This window comes from Mesoplodon densirostris, chromosome 12 (assembly GCF_025265405.1).
Source record: "Mesoplodon densirostris isolate mMesDen1 chromosome 12, mMesDen1 primary haplotype, whole genome shotgun sequence".
Classification (NCBI taxonomy): domain Eukaryota; kingdom Metazoa; phylum Chordata; class Mammalia; order Artiodactyla; family Ziphiidae; genus Mesoplodon; species Mesoplodon densirostris.
Window position 1 is genome coordinate 19,426,387 of NC_082672.1, and position 21,706 is coordinate 19,448,092.

The window sequence follows — 21,706 nt, forward strand, 5'->3', positions numbered from 1 at the left end:
CAGGTATGTGGGGAGTTTCTTGCCTTTTGGGGGGTCTGAGGTCTTCTGTCAGCGTTCAGTAGGTGTTCTGTAGGAGTTGTTCCACGTGTAGTTGAATTTCTGATGTATCTGTGGGGAGGAAGGTGATCTCCGTGTCTTACTCTTCCGCCATCTTCCTCCGGAGGGCCAGTTTTTTCTTAAATGCAGTAGAAGGCCCTTCACACTCTATTTGTCAGCTTGGCTTCAGGTTTTCAATTTGTTGGATGCTAAGGAAGCACAGTGGTGGAAGTTTTGCTCATCATAAAGCTTTAACAGTGAGTAGAAGTTATCTTGGTGTCTTGGGTGTGGGAAGGTATGCTAACAACCAGTGATAGATCCGTTGTAAAATTTGGAACTGTTTCTTTGGTATTCAATTTCACTTAAGACCTGTGCTTCTGGACAGGATGGAGTAATAGGAACTGGATTTACTCTCCTGGCTTAAACTGATTGGAAAACTTCTTGTCCTCAATTCATTGGCTATACTGGATTTTTTTCTTGGGTCAGACCTTCAGACTTCTACCAGAAATCATTCCTTTGGGGAAACCAGGCCTTCCCAGAAACTCAGGAAACTTCTCCGGAGGGATCGAATCAGCGCATGTCCCCGCGCCAGCTGCCCCGGGGCCGCAGTGCCGCCGCGCCGGGTCTGTGCTTGGTCAGTTCGGCCGGCCCCCACCCCACCTGCCAGCTGCAGCAGCTCCTGCGTGTGATTTTATGTGAACATGAAACAAATACTGTTTTATTAAGGCGCTGAGAGTTCAGTCCTCCCTCCCATCCTTCCCTCTCCTTTCCTCTCTCTTTTCTCCCACCCCTCCCCCTCACTTCCTCCTCTCCTCCCTCCCTCCCTCCCTTCCTTCTTTCCTGGTACTGTAGCACAGTGTAGCATATCCTGATTAAGCCACACCTGCTTCGCACAGGTGTATGGATTAAACAATGTCAAGGATACAATGCTGGGGACATAGGGACACATTATAAGTCTTTAATACATATATTATTATTTTATATAATTCAAACTCATCATTTTATAGATTAAAAATGCTGAAGCTTAAAGGAGTTAAGTGATTTAACCACAAGGAAGCAGCTAATTTCGGGTATATATAGCTAAAGATTTCCAATCCGGGGTTCTTTCAAATATATTGCAATCTTCCCCTAAACCAGGTGTACCCCTTCAGTGAAAGAAACATTTAGGTGCCTTAAATCTGTTGAGCTGAACTTATTTAAAGAAGGTAGCTAATATGTTGAAGCTTCAGTGATATCTGAACAATGTTGATCTCAATCTTATAATTGTCGGTGGCACCTGTTTGAAATTTAGCTAATTATCTTCAAATCTACTCATGAAATTTTTCACATTTTTGAGGAGAGAGGTCATCCCCTCTCTAGCTTTTTTTCAACTCTAAATTCTCTTAGTAAACGTTCTGGAAATAATAATTACCTATCTGAAAAACAGAGTGACCCTTTAAAAAAATTCCCAGTACATTTACTTTAAATTAGAATGGCCTATCATTTATTAAATTGCAGAGCCATAGAATACAATAATTATTATACTTTTTTACTTTAAGTATTTTTCTAATACCTTTATAAATTACTATAATTAGACAGCAGTTTTGAGTTAGATCTTATTTCTGTGGGTAGATTTCCATTGTAAGTCAATGTGTGGTAATTCTGCTGGTGGAGCTGAGCAAAATTCCCCAGCTCCAAGGATACATGAAGCCCTTTGGGAGATAATTCACACCCAGTTCCCAACTGGTGATTTTAGCGTAGGCAATCTAAGTTTTCCATCATTTTGCTATTCAAACTAAGAGTGCTTACTTGTATCAAGAATTTTCAAAACAGTTTTCAGTGTAGTATTTTCAGCATAATTCTCAGCACAGTATGGTGGTTCAGAGGGTGAGCTTTGGAACCCAGGAAATGTACTGCCATCTCTATGGATATCCCACTAGCTTTGCAATTTTAGGCAAGTTACTTCATCTTTTTTGAGCTGTAGTTTTCTCATTTACAAAATGAGAATACACCCTACCTCAAAGGATGTTACAAAGTTAAATGTGATGTAAAATGCATATTGTTTGGGAGGGAATAAATAATAATTCTAATCAAATAACTGATAATACATTATTGGAAACCAGCCTAAAGGAATATTATATATAGAAAAAGTCTTTGGTGTGAAATAATTCCTCATATTATTTACAGGGCTCAAACAGTTATAAACAATCTAAGTATCTAATAGGAGAATGGTTAAATAAATTGCAAGGTGCACATATAATAAAGTTTATAGAGTATCTTTGTCAATGTCAGTAAGAAATGTTTTATGAGCTGCTTGTGAATACTAAGTAGGTCACTTTAATGATTTACCCTAACTCCCTGCCTGCTACATGGCAAATACCATGGCATTTCTAAATTCTGTTGAGTCGTTGAAGGGAGAGCATTGACTTTGATATAATTTGTATACTGCCTGCACCTCTGCCTTCCTCTGTTTCAGCTGCTGCTTTGTGATCTGTTTTGGCTGCTGCCTGCAGTTACTTTACTTGCCCCTATAGCTGTTCCCTGCACCTCTCCACAGCCATTTATCCACATCTTTTCCTGGGTCAGACTGCCCACATAGTGGCCCTGCCCCAGCTTTGACCTCTAACATTTTTTGAGGCTCTCTTCCTTGCTGTTGCTAAAAGCTCAGTACTACCTGCTTCTGATTTGTTATTGATGTCCCTAGTACCGTTTCACTAAACTACCACAGGCTGGCCAGCCCTCTGCTCAGCTGTCCCAAGACTGGGGCTCTGACCCTCATGATCTCCATCACTTATCTTTCCTGCTGGCTTACAAGGAGATCCCTGCCCCTTCTTGTGGTTTATTCTAACTCTTATATGTAGGGGTTGGGGGAGGGGGCTTGAAGACTCATTAGCCCCTAGAGATCCATTCTTACCATTGAGCTACAGAGCCCTTTCCATTGCCAAGTACACTAGGTTCTGATGGGCATAACCACTGCCCCTGTCTGCTCCAGCTCTGTTGCTGATTCTTGCCCAGATTCCATTTTCCTTACTCATGACTTTGTTTTCTTTTTCAGGTCATCTATTGCGCCTCTCCATAACCTGCCCTATCAGCTATGCTGCTATATATTGGAATTTGCTATATATGTGAAGCTCAGATGGGAACCTAAAAGTTTCCTGGATTCAGGTCCATGGGGATTGGGAACTTTGCCCAACTCCACGAGCAGGTGATTCCTTAGCTCAGATCAAGTGGAAATCCTTGCTTAAGTCATATTGCTAAATAAAAAAAGCAGAGAAAAAAATATAAATGAAAGACGATCCTAACTCTGTTAAAAACAAATTTACTTGCATGAAAATCACTAGAAGGTAAAATCAAAATATCTGTAATGTTAATATTTGGATGATGTGACTATAACTTATTTTCTTTCTTTAATTCTCTAAGTTTCTACCATGCAATTTATTTTTTAATAGAAAAATGACACAATTTAAGAAATCATTGCAAAAAGTAACCCAGAGGCTAAGAACAAATTTATTTAAAGGACAGTCGCACTTAAAGTTTCTTTTGTGATTTTCCTTTGCTATAAAAAAACCAGTAGTCTGGATGATTCTAGAAGCATTTGTTCTCACATCAAGTCCTTCAGTACACCTTTGCCTTGTCTTCTGCAGTTCTTGTTCTCATATTCTTACCTGTGCCAGTATCTGTATTTGTGGGCATGTATGCTATCTGCTTGCTTCCTATCTATCTATCTGCCTATCTATCTATCTATCTACATATCTGTCTATCTATCTATCCATCATCATCTCCATATCATATCTATAGCAGGTATTGTTGGTGCCCTGTCCAATCTTGACACTCACCTTCCCTACATAGGCCAACTCTTAGGTTTCCAACTGCCAGCATCTGCGATTCTTTGCCTGAAGGCTATCTCTGGAGATAGGAGCCTGCATGTGAGACACACTGGAAGCACTTGGAATCGACATGCACCTCCCTCCCCAGCAGTCCTTAACTATGACAGCAATTGGTGATCCAATGCTCCCAACTCCCTTGCTCTTTGGGGAATGGAGACAGTTATGAGTCATGTTCTCTACTGTCTCCCAGAGACTACAGCAGGACTGAGTCCAGGAATGCAGCCATATTGGCTGCCTCATTTCCCCACTCTCCTACTAGTTCATCCAGGGATCACTTCCCCGGTACACATTTGCATTCAAATCCTCCTGTCAGGGTCTGTTCCAGGGAAAATGCAACCTAAAAAAAATATCTTCATTCATATCTATTTCCTGCAGTTCACATGTAAATGGCTTAAACATTACAACTGTCTCAGAGCTAAGTGTGAGCTCAAAATATGACAGGACTGCTAACAAAATGAACACTATACTAGGTAGCAATGCTAGAATAATGGTTCAAAAGAGTCAATGTATCTGTCCTGTTCTGGATGCAACATTTTAAAAAAATATATCCCAAAATTGGAATATGACCGTAACCTGATTAGTAGTTTAGGAACCTAATAACAAAGATAACAGTTAAGGAAAGTAAAGCAGTTTGGCTTGGAGAGTAAACCACTAACTAATAGCATAATCACTGTTTTCAAGTGGCTGAAGGGAAGTCCCATGCATAGTGGACTAAATGTGGTTAGTCTTTTTCCAGAAGGCAGAACTCTGATTGGACAGAAGTTAGAGAAAAGCAAATTTTGACGCTGGAAAATGAAGAATTTTCTAACAATTATAGCGTTTCCTTATCTAATGCAAGATCCTAGTCCCTGGAGATACTTAGGCAGAAGGCAAAAGTCATCTAAATCCATTCCATCCCTTAAAATAAACCAGGTCACACAAGCCTCTGTGATTCTCACCATAAGCTCATTTCGGTCAATAGCATTTTGTCTCTGCAATTCCATCAGACTGCCATCCTGCTGCATACCTTGCTGGTCCTACCTCTTTGTTTTTCTAGTTCCCCAGAGACCTTCATTCTGTATTTGCACCGTAGTTCTGTTTCCCGGCCAGCTTTGAGTATTAACAACATAGTTTTGGACTTGCTTCTCCAGGATCCAAGGCCACCTGCTCTCTCTCTTTGCTGGCAGTAGGCCTTGTTACCCCCAGTCCCTCCTGCTGTCTTACCCCAGATAGCGATGGCTTCTCACCTGGTCCCTGCCAGACATGGGAAGAAGAACAGGACACAAGGGAATAGAGTCCTCACTGAGGTGAGAGTTTAAGTGACTTCTAAATTTACTTCCAGCTCTATACTTCTATGATTATTTTTCTTCTCACTTTTTGTTATCCTCATTCTTAAGCTTTTTTTCCTTGTCTATTAATCTATAAGCATTGCTTCTCCAGCTACCCTGGGAAAATCAAGCCAGTTTTCAGTTTAATAGCATCACTACTTCAACTCCCTACCTAAGCTCTTCTTTTCTCCCATGTTCTCCCAAGCCTTGGTGACCGGGTTAGCCTTTTACTTAGTCTAAAGGGATGTACTTCTGTAAGGAAGGAACCCCCAGCCCATGCTTTCCCCATGGATGACTTATTTGTCCTCACTTTATCTGGTGCCTTCTTTAGCAGTCTGTGTCTTACCTGCAATTCTCCTGCAGAGGATGCTGGTTCCCACACCGAGCACTGCCTTGCCAGACCTCTGGCTGGGCTCAGTGGATATGAGTATTGCCACCCTCTTCTGCAGGCAAAGCAGACCTGCTGCCCAGTGGGACAGCTCTCTCTGATGCCACAAGGAGAGCTTGTTTTTCATGATGAAGACATGTGTTGTTCCTGTTGGCAGATTTAGACCGGTAGGTAGAAACACAGAGCTCTGGACCCCATAAGGATCTTGGAACAAATCTTCAGAGAACTGGGCTGAGAAAACTATATGGTGTTACAATACTCATTTACTTTCTCAACAAACATTTTCTGAGTGTCTGCTTTGCCTTGAAGCCTCAGAAATCAGGTATTAGAAAGCAAAAAGGAGCTAAAAATCTATTCAGGGAAAGAGACATGTAAGTTATAATGTAATCTGGGATGTGTATAAAATACTATGGGAATACAAAATGGGGAGCAGTCACAACAGACACAAACTCCTACATACTATCCTGGGTTCTGGAGAAGAACATGAGTTCATAGGCTTTGTGCTGGCTTAGGATGGGGGTCAATTCCCTGTTGAGCCACTTACTAGCTAAGAGACTTTGGGCAAGTTCTTTTAGTTCTCTAAGCTATTCCTTGTGTCAGTAGGTACTGGGAAGATTAAAGGAGAAGGGATGCAAAAGACCTGCAAAATTTCTGGCACAGAGTCGGTTAAAAAAATGTTGTTTCCATTCTCTTTGATTGCTTCTCAGGATAGAAATTATTGGGGCAGTTCCTCATACAATGTTTGTGGTATCTGGATCCCAATTTCAACTTCTCCAAATGTCTCCATTGTGATGCAGCTTCTGGACTTTCCAAGTGGAGACCCTTATGACCCACCATGGTATATGGGTGTTTCTTTGGACGGTACACCTGAAATATTTTCATTTTTTTTCTTGTTTCTTTTTTGCCCCTATTCTTTGTTTCTCATTTTCTCTCCCATGGGTTTTCCTCATGAGACCAAGCTCCCATTTCATAACTTCTCATTCTATTTTCTGGGCACAATGAAGAAACCCCTGTTGTCTCATCTCCTGATTCTGGTAATTTCTTCAACATCAGCCTTCCTGGATAGAGGCTGCTCTTTCCATCTAAATGCACCACACTCTCATGGATGTGGCCCTGGTACCATCAAGTTTTCTCTTTGAATGACACTTGGTAGATGCCTTACTTTGTAGGCATCTTATCTAGAGATGTGAATAAAAGAGGCTCCCTTGTTCTGGGGACCAGTGATGTCTCCATTGAAATATAAGGGAATGGAACTTGGGATGAGCAGGAGGATATCAACAAGGCAAGAAACCAGGTGCCCCTAGAGTGTGAGCCAAGGGGAGAAAATCTGTGCGGGGCACAAATGAAACAAAGATGGAGCTTTCAGATGCCTCTGTCTCTAAATCTCTGCTGGAGATGCAGGAGTTTGTCAAGCCTCACGTATTCTATCAAAAAAGGTAGATGACAACATCTGCCACAACACTGAAAATTTAAATTCTGGATTTAATTTTAAACGTTAGAGATACAGCCTTCCTCATGATCAAATTATACTCTACTTTGTTACCTACCTGGTCAGTAGATTTTGTGTGGTGATCTCCAGCTTTCGCCTAGAAGACATGTGCTGAGCAAACAAAACCATTGAAATTATTTTTTATACCAGTCAGTCTGTTTCTATTATTGTCACTCTTACACAGTAGAGAGAGTGAACATACACATTTAATAAATAGAAAATATTTATTATACAGCAGTATCAAGATTATTTGACAACAGACAGTAACAAGCCAAAGGAAAACACTTTTACAAGAGCTATACAATTTGTATAAGCACATACATTAAGGTGGAAAGTTTCTGTCCTTTTCTTATAGGATATGTATGTGTACATTTCCAATTTTAAACAATTATAGTGTAAGAGCTAGTACTCTATTGTATTCAGGAAAACTTTTAATCATGACAATAGTAGGCATTCAGAGTAACAATGTGACTGGTGTTGAATGCGTTCACCAAATGTCTCAGACTAAAACCTCAGAACAAACTGACATGGCATTTGAATAGTAGAAGCAGTTTTCCTGATCTAGTCTTACTTTACAAGTATCTGAATGCACAAGTCCTGATCTTAAGAACATATGTCAGTGGCATTAAGACAAAAAACCTGTTTCACTAATAATAGATAGTATACTTTCCCTTGCTAGTTTGCCAATTAGTAGACCATATATTAAGCATTGGAACCATCCATTTTCCTCATTCTGCTTCATGAGAGTGAAAATATGGAACTGAAATCCATGTTTCAGTCATGAGGTCCTTCTACCAAAGGTGTAATAAAGTAATTTTTTAAAAGGAAAGGCAGTCTATTCTTGATATAAAACTGACTAAACTTGGCAGTAGAATATGGGAAGACATAAGAAATATGAGCCTCAAACATTGGAGTGGATGTTAAATTCTGAACAAATGATGCAGTGAGTATTTAAAGAGTCTAAGAAACATTTTGGCTGAGAAATCAGCAGCTTCAACATGAAGGAAGCATGTTAAACACGACTGAACATAAGGCATAAACAAAGATACTTAAGAGGATAAGATTCATTCCCAAGTAATACAAGAAATCAAAACAGCAAGGAAAATCTCTTTTACTGGGGAGAAAAAGGGGGAGCAAAAACGAAACAACTGGATTACATGTATGTGGATAGTTTACACCACAAATAGCAAAAATAAAAAGACAAGTTATGAATGAAAATATAGGAATAAAAGAACGTGGAAATAAAAATTAAAAGAGATCAAAAAGTGATGAATAAATAATTTGGGAAATCATGACCAGACTTAGAAATTAGTATATGCTTTAAGCACATAAAGCTCAAGAAGCTGTGGAAAATTAAGAAAAACAAACAAACCCTAAAGAAACCTGAAATTATGTAAATACTGCCATTTCAATCTTATGTTTTAATAATGATGTGTGCAAGTTTATAAAATGTACCTTTTTATTGTTACCCACAGTTTCTGCGAACTTTTAGTATAACAAATTTTCAAACCTCTTCATTGATAATGTATTTCCACATCATAAAATATCTGAAAAATAAGTTCCCTCTTAGAAGAAGAGGGACCATCTGAGCAGCATATGAAAAACATTGGACCAAAGCAGTCAAACCTTCAAAGAGCTCCTGTAAATACCAATGGCAATGGTGTATAAAACGTTATTTGGCACATAAATATATCTACACTCTATCGGAAGGCAATCTTCTCATTGTAGTTAGATTGACATTACTTTGCACAAATTTCATTATCACAGGTATATAGGGACACAGGAACACATTCACTTGCTAGTTACAGGGACTTCGGTGACAATTAGAAAGAATTATTTGTCATTTAAACCAATAATCGTTGCTATGAGTACACCATTCAGTTCAAAGATGGATTTGTTTCTGTAGCACAGGAGAAACAATGGCACCAAATACACATACTGCATCTTAGAAGTTCAACTGGTAAGTATTATTTGCTACAGTAAATGGAAGGTAACAATTTTGCCACATGGTTTGTTCTCTTTAACATAAGGGCAAAGGAATGCCCCCTTGGCACACAAGTACATCCACAAAAAGTCTTCTGCCACTCTCAGAACAATCTCTTGTCTGGACTTCCTCTGAAATCACCAGTAAGCGAGCATCAGGTATGGGAAGCTGATTTTTGCTGACTGATTTTGTTCAAAGCCCCAAGCTTATGCGCTGTCTTGCTTCTCATTCTGCCCTCCCTTGGCACTCCTGATGAAACGCTTTTTGGTGATAATTTTGCTCTTATGCCTGTTTTCTAAATAGAGGGAAATCACAAAGCAGCAAGGTATCCACACACCTTTCTCCCAGTGTGACAGCAAGGCTGGCACTGGATGGGGTGCAGTCGGCGAGCAGAGACCCCTTTTGGGGCCAGTTCCCGAGTGTCCCGAAGACCAGGGGTCTGTGGGCCCAGTAGGGAGAAGGGCTTGAGAGAAACGAGCTGGTGTCCATCATTGTTCTCCAGGCGTTTCTACGCCTGCCCGTCCTTCACCCACCTGCTCTGTCTGACTCCACCATGCTCGCTGGGAATACGATGACGACGAGCTAATGATTCACCTGGGCGGTCCTCCAGGGCTGTCCCCTTCCACACGGGCCAAGGGTGTGGGCATGTATATCTATGCACAATGGTCCGAAGAGATTATGTTGGTTGATTTTGTTCATTCTTGCGATTAAAGTTACATACTATATGGGATTGTGCTTTGTCAGAATTCCCTTTCTTCCCAGAGAAGGCTTTTTGAGTAATTCAAGAATCAGAGTCTTCGCCTGGATCGCTTTTGGCTGGCAGAGTCCCGCGTCTCTCGCTCTGGCCTTGCTAAGACGGCAGCCGCGATCTCTTCCCTGCCCCTGCCTTCGCCTCCAGCCTCCGCTTCTCCCCCAGCCTTCTGCAAGTCTCCGGAGGTGCTGGTGCTCCCTGACCCCTCCTGCTTTTCCCTGTGGACGCCCCCTCCCTACAGGGTGGAAGAGCTTTGCTTATAGTCCCTCAGGATGACAGAGGCGTAGGTCGCGTTGGGAGGGGTGCAGAGCACAGACTCGGACACGGGGGAGCTGGGCGCCGAGCTGCCCGAGGCCGCCGAGTCGCGGAAGGGGGACGGAGGCGTCAGGGCCGGCGAGTCCTCCGGGGTCGGTTTGCTGGCCGCCCGCAGCTCCTCCCCCTCCTCCCCCAGGTCGTCGTCCTCCGTGTTCCCTTCGCGCTCGTACAGGTACTCCTGCAGGAGCCGGAACCTCTCGCTGTCGTCCTCGTCGTCGTCCTCGGCCGACGGGGAGGCGGGCTCCTCCCCGAAGGTGCTCAGCTGCAGCGGCAGCATCTGCAGGTGCTGCGGCGGCGCCGGGGGCGGGAAGAGGGGCCGCACCCCGTTCCCCGGAGCCCCGGGGACTGCGAGCACCGAGTTGAAATCCGGGATTCCGGCGCTGAAATTGTTGACCACTCCCTGCAGCTGGTCCATGAGGGATTTCTGCGCCGGCGGCGGCGGCGGCGGCGGCTGCTGGAGGGGAGGGGGCAGGCCCCTGGGGACGGCCGGGTCGGCCAGGAAGAGGGGGGTCTCCTCTGCAGTCAGGTGGGGCGGCAGAGGCGGGGTGCTCACCACCGCGGTCGGCACGCGTCGGTGCACCACCATAGAAGGACTGCTGGGCGGGCTGAAGCCGATCGGCCGGGCATCCTCCTCCTCCACGCTGTAAAGGGTCTTGGTGCTGGTATCGGAAAAGGTCAGGCTCTTGCCGGAGCCTTGGTAACTTTTAGTGAGGGGTTTGATGACGGCTGTTTGGTTGCAAGCCGTCTCGTTGGTCTTCACGTGCACAGAGAGGCGGTGCCACATGTGCTGTCCCTTGGGCACCTGTCTTCCACCTGGTTCAGACCATGACACAGACTTGCCATTAAAACTATGAATAAAATAGAGATGGGTTTATTTGCAGATATATCATGCGCACAGGGTGACATACATATAAAACATTTGTTAGCCCAGCTCAAAGCAATTTGACTCCCCCCCTCGACGGTACGTATGCTTGTCCTCCACACCCCTACTCTCTCCTTATTATACATCCAATACCAAAATCTGCAGTGACCACAGGTTGCCTCTGAAGCAACCTGGGATTCCATCCACCTCAAGACAAGGTAGGACATTTTGACCCTGAGAAAAGTCGTAGGGGAGAAGAGCCAGCTTGTTGTAGAAGCAGCTCTTTTCATTTAGGTCTATGATTTCTCAGCTATTACGCACACATCCACACACTCTAAGGCAATGATAAAATTGTTGCTCAGTGCAAGCCTTTGAAAGATTCCAAAACTGATGGAGGAAACAAATTAAAAATAAAATCTTAGTTACACATGGACAACAGAGCATAATGACCATAGCTATTGCCTCCCTTTCTTCTTAGTCCCTGGAACAAATTAAAACACATGGATAAAGCTACTCTCATTGTCCTGTGAAGTTATAAAATACATCATCTCAGTTGCCCATTCTGATATGCAGGTATTTCCTGTGTTAACAGGGGTGGCATGATTATGCACATGGCATCTGTAGAGAAGAGAAAAAAAGGAGATGACAGAAAAACCCAGACCCATGCTTCACTTAAGAGTTTCCTAACTTTTGGCTCTCTTTTTATTTCAAAGTATTATTCCTGACACATACAGCTAGTATTCACAATTCACATAGCAGCTAGTTTGGGATTTTCACACTGGCAGCATTTAATGAGGTGTGTTTGAGAGAGACAGAACTGGAAGGCCCAGAAAAATACAAATACCCATATCCTGCTTTAGTCTTCTCACAGAGTTTGATGCAAATGTGACAAAATTAAGATTCAGACAAAGCAGAAGTTACTGAGACCGGACTTCTCTGGGGTCTTTTCCTCATTGAGCATTGGTGAAGAAAAGTCTTAGTGCACCAGCAATCCTCCACACTTACCAACTTTCATTTTCATGGGATCCTCATAAAACCAATCAAATAGAATATATCTCTGAAGAAAAAAAAATGAGACCTACTGGGTGCATATACTACAAATTCTATTCTGTCTGTTCTAATAATTCTGGTCTTACTTTCGGACTCAGTTTATTTTCTGTATAACTTTTAGCAGATGGTGGTACCTTAACATAGCATACTATTAATAACAATAGTGTTAATACTTAAATCGGGAAATCATTTTTTTCTTCTTTTATTTTTTTTCAGGAGTTTGCTTTTTCTTTGTGTCCATGAAAACAACAGAGAAAGTAGCACAATAATGACACATTTTTGACATTAAAAGGAAGAGGGAAAATGAGTATTTTTTTCTTAGGTGGATATGTGAAATAGACTATTTCATATCGGATTTTTTTGTTTGGAAAAATGTAGGAAATGATCAATAGTTAACATAAGGGTTTATTTAATCATTTTGAAAATACAAGAATGACTACTTCAAAAATTATATGTGAGTTCCACATTTATGATGAAGGTAGTGTTTTGACATTTCAAATTTTATAATCCTGAAAGTGAAGTGAGTCAAATAAATACAGATTTGTGTTGAAAGTCTGATATCAATTATAGAAAATTCTGGACATAGAAGTTTTCAAATAGATATAACAGGTAAAATTTTCTCATTATTTGGGAAGAAGGCAGTTCCTCCATATATCTGATAATCTATGCTGTATTTTTAATTGTCCAAGAAAAATCTCATCTCCAAAATACTATATCAAGATTAATATTTCACTCAAACGTATGCTTAATATATTCTCTAAGAATGTATATCTGCTTATAAATGTGAAATCACTGACTTTTCAACTTCTACACTCTCTTGTTAGAATAGCTGACTCTCTCCTGAGGTGAGCAAACTAAAGAACGAGCCGGTGGTGTTCTGACAAGAGCAGTCAACCAGCCAAAGGCAAGACCAGAACCCACAGTTCCTCTTCTGAGTTTGAAATTCTAGGCAAGCTTGCCTCCCACTTTCACCTTTCTCAGTTTCCTCCATCTCCCACTCTACTCATACTTTTTCTCTCCTTATGCATTTAAAATGTCTCTTCCAGAAAGTATAAGACTGCCCAGTTGCCTCTTGCCTTGCATAAATATGCTTTAGTGTAATTCCCAACTGCAATGCTTTGCATCCCTTTCAATTGCAATGGAAACACTTTTTCCTTCTCCAGTTGCTTGCCTCTCCATGCTCATTAAGAAAATCACTAAACTAAAAGGCTGCTTGTGTCATTTAGGTGTGTGTGTGTGTTTTAAAAACCGATTCCTTTGAGAACTAGTCTGACCTAATTCAATCAGTAGGCTTAGATATCCAAACAAAACATTGCCCAGTCTCCATATATGCCTGCAAAAAAGGTAACCTTGTATTGCTGGGACTTTTAGTTCACTCTCTGGCTCCCTCACATGGGTAGTTTTCCACCTTGTCCAGGGGTCCTATATGAGCCTCTTTCTAAATCATGCAAAAGGCATTATTAATCATCTTGCAGACAGATATGATCACAATTTAGTTCTATTTAATCCAATAGCAATTTTATTCTTGTGATGGAAGATTTTCACCCTGGCTGTCAAAATCAGCAGCTTTCCTTCCCCTCAGAGTCTTGCTCTAGATTTTCTGTAAAGTGCTGTTTAATTAGGAAACAGTTATAATGCCCTAGGGAATTTATCAGATTAAGAAAATTAGATTAACCTTTTTTTTTCAAGGACAAAATAAATTGCTTCCTAAAAACCAGAGTGGAAGAAAGGCACCATCTCATAGAAACTGCATCACCGGGTATAAACTTTGGTCTTTCCAGATTAGTTATTTTTAACCTGTGGTTCACAGACAGCTTAAATGGTCCATGAATCTACATGTACATTAAAGCATTGTTTTTAGGCTGAATCAATATTAATATTTTGTAGATTATGGGCTGCTATTTTTAAATGTAAAATGCTGTTCTGATAAATGGTACTTCTAGATACAAGTGTAACTAAGTTCTGAGAAGCCTTTTTTCATATTTTGTGTTCAAGTGACCACTAATAAAGGTACAATTACTATCACAGATTCAAGTGAAGGTTTAATAACCATTTTCGTGTGAAAATGATTATCCTATTTGAAAAGGTTGAGAACCCATTGCTGTGATATTAAGAAGAGAAAAAATTATAAAATATGGGGAAGCAAAAAGGAATAAATGCGTTATAAAGATGCAATATTATTATGAAATAAGACTTTTATTTAAACCCGGATAACTTTAATACGTTGTGTTCCAGCCATCAGCATCTTCATTCTATTATTTAATTTTACTTGGTTCCCTAATCTTAGGAAAAGCAACCTGGTTTAGAAACACCACAAAATTGTCACAAAGCATGTGACCTTTCTCGCTCTGACTTCAAAAGACAGACATCAGACTGAACAATCTTATATTTGAAGATCAAATGCAGTAGTTTTGGAGTAAATACCTCGAGTGGCTAAATATATTTACTGATATTGAAGTGATTGGAGGAAATCGCTGTGGCCTAGGAGGAACTAGAGACATGGAGGATGATATGCGCTGAGAGTCCTGTAGAGCTAAGTGGGAGGAAGGCAGTGGCTCCAGCTCCAGCTCCAGCAGGCTTGGGATCTTGCTTTGGTTTTTCTTTCGTTAGATAAGTATCACAATCCCCCCAAACAGAAAACCCAATATTTACAGCACTTTAGAGAATAGTTGGAAGGGGGTGGGGTAAACAGATTAGTGTATCTTTTTTTTTCAGATTAGTTTACCTTGGCATTCAGAGTGATCCTGTCTGTCTTATTTGTTTCTGTAAGTACTAGTTACATCTGCAGAGTACACTGCCCTCTGCTCCAGAGATGTCTAAAATGGGAATAACAGTGGGTGGATGTTTGAGTTCAGGAGGGACGCATCCTGCACAAGCTGCCTGAGGGGGAAGCTTGCACAACACCTGTCTCCATTACGTCCAATGCAAGTCTTTGCCACTAGGCTTAATAGCTGCACAACAGACGTAAGGATGGCATCCAGAGAGCCCAGACAAGGCAAGACCTTCCCAAGAGGAGGGAAGTCTCGCTCCTTGGAATCTGAAGAGGGTAGCATTTGTTTTCTTTGAAAATAAAAATGGAAACAGGAAATGCCATTGGGTCACAGTGTGGAGAGAATGGCTCACCAAGTAAACAAGCTACAGTCACAGGCTTGCAGACAGTTCTGCTGCGGCCCTGCAGCTACGACTGGGACATTTGGTCTTTCAAGGAGGAGGTGGTGTTGCCCTGAGACACTTCAGATGGGATGCCAGAGCTGCCCTGTCCAGGTATCTCACCTCCACCTGCTTCAGCAAGCTGGTACCAGAATGCAGTTTGAACAGTGATTCTTGTAGCACATCAGGCATAGGACTATTTGAAACCATTTGAGTCAGACTCCTGTTTTCCCAGGCAATCCCAAGTTAGCCTTCAACACAAAGAACGCCCACTGACTCCAGTTTCTCTTCCTGAAAGCTTTCCAGAAAAAATCTGCATATTTAGTATATATTCTGTGTATATATATATATATATATATATATATATATATATATATATATATATATCTTTGGAAGCTTATCTGAACATATTTACAATTTCTCACCTTATTGAATCACCACTTCTTGTAAGGTAGAGAATCTCTGAATGTGTTGGTGAAGACAAACGCTTTTCGATAACATGAGAACATGGTAGTTTCTGATGATATTAAATCTTAAATGGCATTGTGAATTTTATCCCTCTCCTCTTTGATTCTAACCTCATCATAAGCTAATCAGAAAACCATTTGGCTTGCTGAAATATACGATATCACAAAGTCTAAATATACAGTCCTCCTTTTAGAATCTTTAGATCCATCACATTGAATATCCTAAAGTTATATGATTCAGGCTAAAAGACATCATAAGGAAAATCAGTTTGCGTTTATTAAGCCTTGTGCTTTCTCCAATGAATTAATAAAGAAAAAGACATCCACATATGAAATTACCTCATCAATAAGGTATGTAAGAGCCCATAAACTGTGTCCAGGTGTAGAGTCTACTGTCTTGAGAAAATTGACAAACCTATTTCAAACTAAAGAGTAGAATTCTGATAGTTACTAAACTTTTTCTAAGTACATTTTGAATGGCCTTTGGCTCAACCTAATAATGATTGCTGGCTGAGGAAAGAAATTCTGGTGCCAAAGTTTATTTACGACATCATGTTTGTACAGCAGCATTGTTTTAGCAGAGGTATACCAGGTGTAATTATATTCCTCCAGGAGGTATAGATGAACCTAATTATGCTCCTTTTGAAGAAAGTTCAGGTCAAGCATTATCATTTTTTTCTATGCTCCATGCTTCCAGACCTATATATATATATATATATATATATATATATATATATATATATATATATATATATATATATATATATATATATATTTTTTTTTTTTTTTTTTTTTTTGCGGTACGCGGGTCTCTCACTGTTGCGGCCTCTCCCGTTGCGGAGCACAGGCTCCGGACACACAGGCTAAGCGGCCATGGACCACGGGCCCAGCTGCTGCGCGGCACGTGGGATCCTCCCGGATCAGGGCACGAACCCCCGTCCCCTGCATCGGCAGGCGGACTCTCAACCACTGCGCCACCAGGGAAGCCCCCAGACCTATAATTTTAATAGAAAGTTTTTCGACGCTCTTCAGCAATACGTGGAGTCCTCACATTTTCCCTGGAAATATAGGGCAGTTGCATTGCCCTGCAGGGATTACTCCTCAGAGGCAGGAGAGATCTAGGCAGACCATAATGATCCAGTAGGCAGCTTTATTTCTATCACTAGTCCCTTTGCCTTGCTTGTTCACAAAAGCTGTGGACACCAAAGGTCACAAAAAGAACATATCTTTTTTTTTTTTTTTCCCGCAGGAACAACCAAGGTTAAAAATAGTCAGTCTCAGTCTGTGGTGCACAGCTTGGAAGCTACCAATCTTCTCCTGATCCTTTACTATCTCCAGAAAGCTTGAGTAGATCTTATTTCAAACGTTCTTTACAACCAACCTGCTAGCTTTGCTGACTGTTGCATTATTTTTTGTCACCTACCAATGATGGACCCACATTCAGCCTTTGTTTTTGCTTTTAGGCACTCACCTTTAAGTCATGAAATGTTAAGTGACTCTCTTCTCTCTCTGGCCCTGCTGTCGTGACACGACAAGTGCATCTACTAGTCCCATCAATCCCTTTTGACAGGCAGCCAGCAGCTGTCATAATCAGGATGTCCTTCCTGTGTTCTTGGTCAGACTCAACCCTTGGTGCAAGAAACACTCAATGCTTTTTAACTTGGGAGAATTACAGATAATGCATCCAAGCAGACTAGAGTGGCTCTGATCTAGATGTGCGGAGTCCTCCTAACCACCACTTATTTTTCCCTCCAAGAGTCAGTACGATTTGACTGAGACCACACACTTTCTACTGGGGCCTTTCCAGGGAATGTCAGAACACGACTTCCCAATGCACTCCACTGAGTGAAGAGAAGAGACTCTAGGGCCCCATTCACCAGGCACCACAGACAGGTTCAGTAGCAAACATTTGAACAAGTTGGGCTCTTCTCATCTGAAGAGCTATTCAAGCCACAGACACCTCATCAGTGAGCTCCCTCCTGCTGCAGGAATGTGTACCTTTGACTCTCCCAGGAGTTTGAAGGGCTGTAAAGGAACAGCTGAAAATGACCACAGACTCCGTGCACAATGAATTGAACATGGCCTATGTTCTTTTGTTGACTTAAAGAGACACTGTCAAGACCTAAAGGTCAAAAATTGGACCAAACATGCACCGGTTTTATCAGATGGAGAAAATCTGATAAAAGCACTAAAGTTCTGGGAAAATAGCTACTTTCCTTTTTTTGTTGTTGTTTTTCTTTTTGTTTGTTTTGTTTTTTGCAAAATTCACTTTTTGTGGGACTCACAGAACTTTTGTTTTGTGCTCCCCAGGGCATAGGAGGCACCCAGCAAAGGCTGGTGTCCACCTCGTCAAACTGACATTATGGAATCCTTCCATAAGTTCAAATTATGGCTTTTACCTTAATGCAGACGGGATCATATCAAACATTTGTGTAGCAGCAAAAAAAAGGCAAAGAAAGAAAACAAAAGAAAGAGCTCTGTTTGCCAAGGAGAAGCTGACAAATTTGTGAAGGGGGAAAATTCACTTTCAAGTTTGTGAGTGGGAGTCACAAACAAAAGTGAATCTCTAGAATGGGAAAAAAATGTTGCCTCTTGCATCAAAACATAAAAAAGCGAAAAGACTAACAGCTTGACAGTGTCCCTTTAAGAACGGTGGACGATCAAATTAAGGCAGTCGTGCAAACCATGGCACGTAAATGGTTCCTCGTTCTCGATGGCATGCACCATATCTGTTTCCATGTTAGAAAGTAGGAAAACCCAGGAGAGAGAAAGCAAGGGGCAAACCACTATTTTTTCCATGCAGCTTCTCTTACACATTCACTGCAGTGTGTGGGTTTTCAAAGCTGCACATGTGCCGACGGACACTGTCTGGTGGGCGAGAATTCTGGCTGCCTCTTCCTGAAGATGGAAAAGAAAAAGATACCCAGTGAGTGAGCGGTTAGACACGTATATAGAGATGGCGATCACACCACTTGGGTGGTGCCAGGGCTGGGGTAGGGCCTAGCTTGGCTCCTGAGCCTTTCTCCACGTAACCTGCACCTTCACATCCTGGATCTTCCTTGTGTTGCCCAGCTGTTTCTTACTGCCAGGCCCAATTCTGCAAGTCACATCAGTGGAGTGCATTCTTTCTTTTACCTTGTGGGACCATCTCTTCCCAAGTGGCAGATGCTTTCTCAGCTGTGTGTATGTGTCTATCCCAAGTTGGCTCTTTTCCCTCCACTCTTGACACTCTCCTTTATTCTTGGAGGCAGCGGACTCCACCTAAATCTTCCCACCCACCACCCCTCTTAAAGGATGCTTGTGGGTTTATGTCTTACACTGTGACTTGTAGTGCTAATTTTACTCTATATTATGTTATCATAAAAGAAGTGCTGTCACTTAGCATAAAGTCACATGTATCTCTTGGCCCTCATAAGATGGAATGTATCTTGTGGTGGGAAGAAGGGAAGTGTCAAGAGATTGGGTAAGCCTCCCACCAGGGGAGAATGTCATCTCATTCCCTGGTTGGATGTCTCCTTGTATAGCACAGAGTGTGTGCGTGGTAAGGGGGGAAGAGCCCTGATTGACCTGACCAGGATGATGGGGCGGCCATGTGCAGGTGGCCTTTCCAGCATCTGTTGGAGTGAGGATACGTGGGCTTCGCACAAGGACACATGAGTTTCCCACTTTACTAGGTGGTGGGAAAAAGCCATCTTGGTGTCTCTCCACATAAGAGGGCAGCCAATCATAGAAGAGAATTTGAGGAACAAGATGCTAAAGGTGAACCATCAGCAGGTGCTGTGAGTGGTGTGGATAAGGTCACAGTCATGAAGCCCCTATAGGGCTTTCTAGAAACTCACAAATGTTCTGTCAATCATCCTTGGGCCACCTATCCCAAGATCCTGGTGACAATTATCCAGTGTTAATCAGAAGAGGACCACAAGAGCTCCAGGCAAGTCAAAGACCTTTGTCAACTCTCCTATCTCTTTTTCCCATCAAAGCAAGCAGAAAAAGGGAAATTCAGAAGAGGGAAGAGGCAGAGATATTTCAGGAGCAGACCATGTCCCTTCCCAGTCCAAGTCTTTCAGGCTGAAGCCTGACAGTGTTCTGGGAAGGAGAGATGTGAGTTTGAGGTTTGAAACAAGAATACAGTGGAATATCTTTTTAATACCTGAAAGCAAGGAATCTAGTATGAATGCAGAAGGTGAGAAAAAAGATTTTTCATAGCACAGTTGAAGGTGAAGGAGAAAAAATAAAATGATCAATATGCATATTTCCATCAAGTTTGGACCATTCAATAAACCATTTGAAAGTACATGATCTACCCAGAACAATCTGAAGTCCTCATCCAGAGAAAAGAACTTGAAACACCTTGGTATAATTTTATTACTGCTACAGTAATCAATTTACTTAAGAAAATTAGACAATGAGATGTTTGTTACTGAATGAGGCAAAGTAATATGACATTTAATATGCCCACCTGAAATTACAAAGATCATGAAAACAATGAAAACATTAGTAGTAGATGCCCAGGAATAAAAATATGATGTTTGAATATATAATGAAGTTACTGGTAGAAAAGGGCATTTCACCTGTAAACTAATGTTAAAGCAACTTCATTTCTCATGAAAGAAGGCAGAAAATACACTCAAAGCATGTGGCTTTGCCTTGCTAAACTGCCTGCATCCCCTTGAATCCTCCAATTAATTCTCCTTTAGATAATGTCTGTATGTGGCCTGGTCCAGTGGTGCTGGGAAGTCAGGCCCCTGGCAGGGCTGGCTTCCTGTCCCCGTGACCAATACAGACACACTGTGGGTCTCTCATCAGAAGGGCCCTGTATTCAGGGTTTAGTGCTCTGTGGTTATCCTTTTGATATTCGTAATCATTTTATCACTTAATTTGTGTTTTGTAAGTGATGTTCCATGTGGAAACGAAACATGCACTGGGGGTTTAAATCCTCACCTCAAGCATGATCCTGCCTCTCTGGACAGGTTTTCAGTTTCTTGCTCCTTGCACCCCACCCCCACCCCCCCTTGGGGACCAGAGCCCATCCAGCCTCCCACTACCCACCCCTGCCCAATGATCAATGCCACCCTCCTCCCCTGCCAGGGGACTGTGGGAACGGGTGTGGGAAGATCAGATCAGGATCAGGTACACATGCCCAATAACATCTCAAGGCAGCTGATGGCCGTGGCCAACTCTTCCCTGAACTGGCAGGTCCACTGTGCATTTGGTGAGGAACACGGCAGGGGAGAGCCTCTCGCTCATCCTCCATGCATGTACCTTGCCAGTCCCTGTACTGTTGTTGTGATGCCCTTGAGGGTTGCCGATCTACCATGGGCTGGGGCAGGAGGCACCTGGAAAGGGGAGATGCCTGGTTCAGTTTCTCCATGGCATCTACCCAGTGACTGGCTGGAGGGGAACCTGGCATCCTGAGCGTGTATGCGGAGTCACTGAGTGGCTAGCTGCTGCGCCTGGCAGGGTCTGTTCTTCCTCGTCAAATATCCCCCGCAAGGGAGTACAGCGTTACATGGCAAATAAGAAACCAAAATGGTCTACAGAGAGACAGTAGAAGAAAGGAAAGGGCTTTATATTTTAGTACCTTTAACATTTTTCCCTCTATGTTTTCAACTAGAGGCTATGGGTTTTCATTTTGCACTGGGCCATGCAATTGATACAGCTGGTTCTGTCTGCTGGAATGTATAGATGATGGATGATAAAAACCATGGGGAAATGTCCTGACAGCTTGGAGACTTGTCCTGCTGACATTAGCATAGGTGCACACAGTGTGGCATGAGGGACAGCTCAGCACTTGTGTCTCCTGGGGACTGGGGCAGGAAGCTCTGTGACCTCTGTAGCTCACTTGGAAATACTCTTGCAGTTATGGACAGTTCTGTGGTTGCTTTGGGGGTTTCAACCATATTGACAGCCAAATTTCACATAGTAACCCCAAGCAATCCCAAAGCCACCGTTAACTATTGATTGAAATAGTTGAAACAGTTACAGCATCTCCTTCATGGTTCCATTTCTTTAGTCTCTGACTTTGTGTTGAAGTGAAATGC

The 21,706-nt window shown here is 42.1% G+C and overlaps 1 protein-coding gene across 3 annotated transcripts in view; it reads right to left on the bottom strand.

Annotated features, from left to right (window-relative positions):
* Positions 1 to 10,056: 10,056 nt before the first annotated feature.
* GRM1 (glutamate metabotropic receptor 1) overlaps positions 10,057 to 21,706 on the bottom strand; it is a 358,927-nt gene continuing 347,277 nt past the window's right edge. Inside the window, exon 10 of one of the 3 annotated variants that reach the window (XM_060114929.1) lies at positions 10,057 to 10,221. In XM_060114929.1, the coding sequence (XP_059970912.1) occupies positions 10,057 to 10,221 (165 nt within the window). Of the gene's footprint in view, positions 10,985 to 18,502; positions 18,564 to 21,706 lie in introns of those variants that run through there. The other 2 variants (XM_060114927.1, XM_060114930.1) reach the window with 2 other exon arrangements.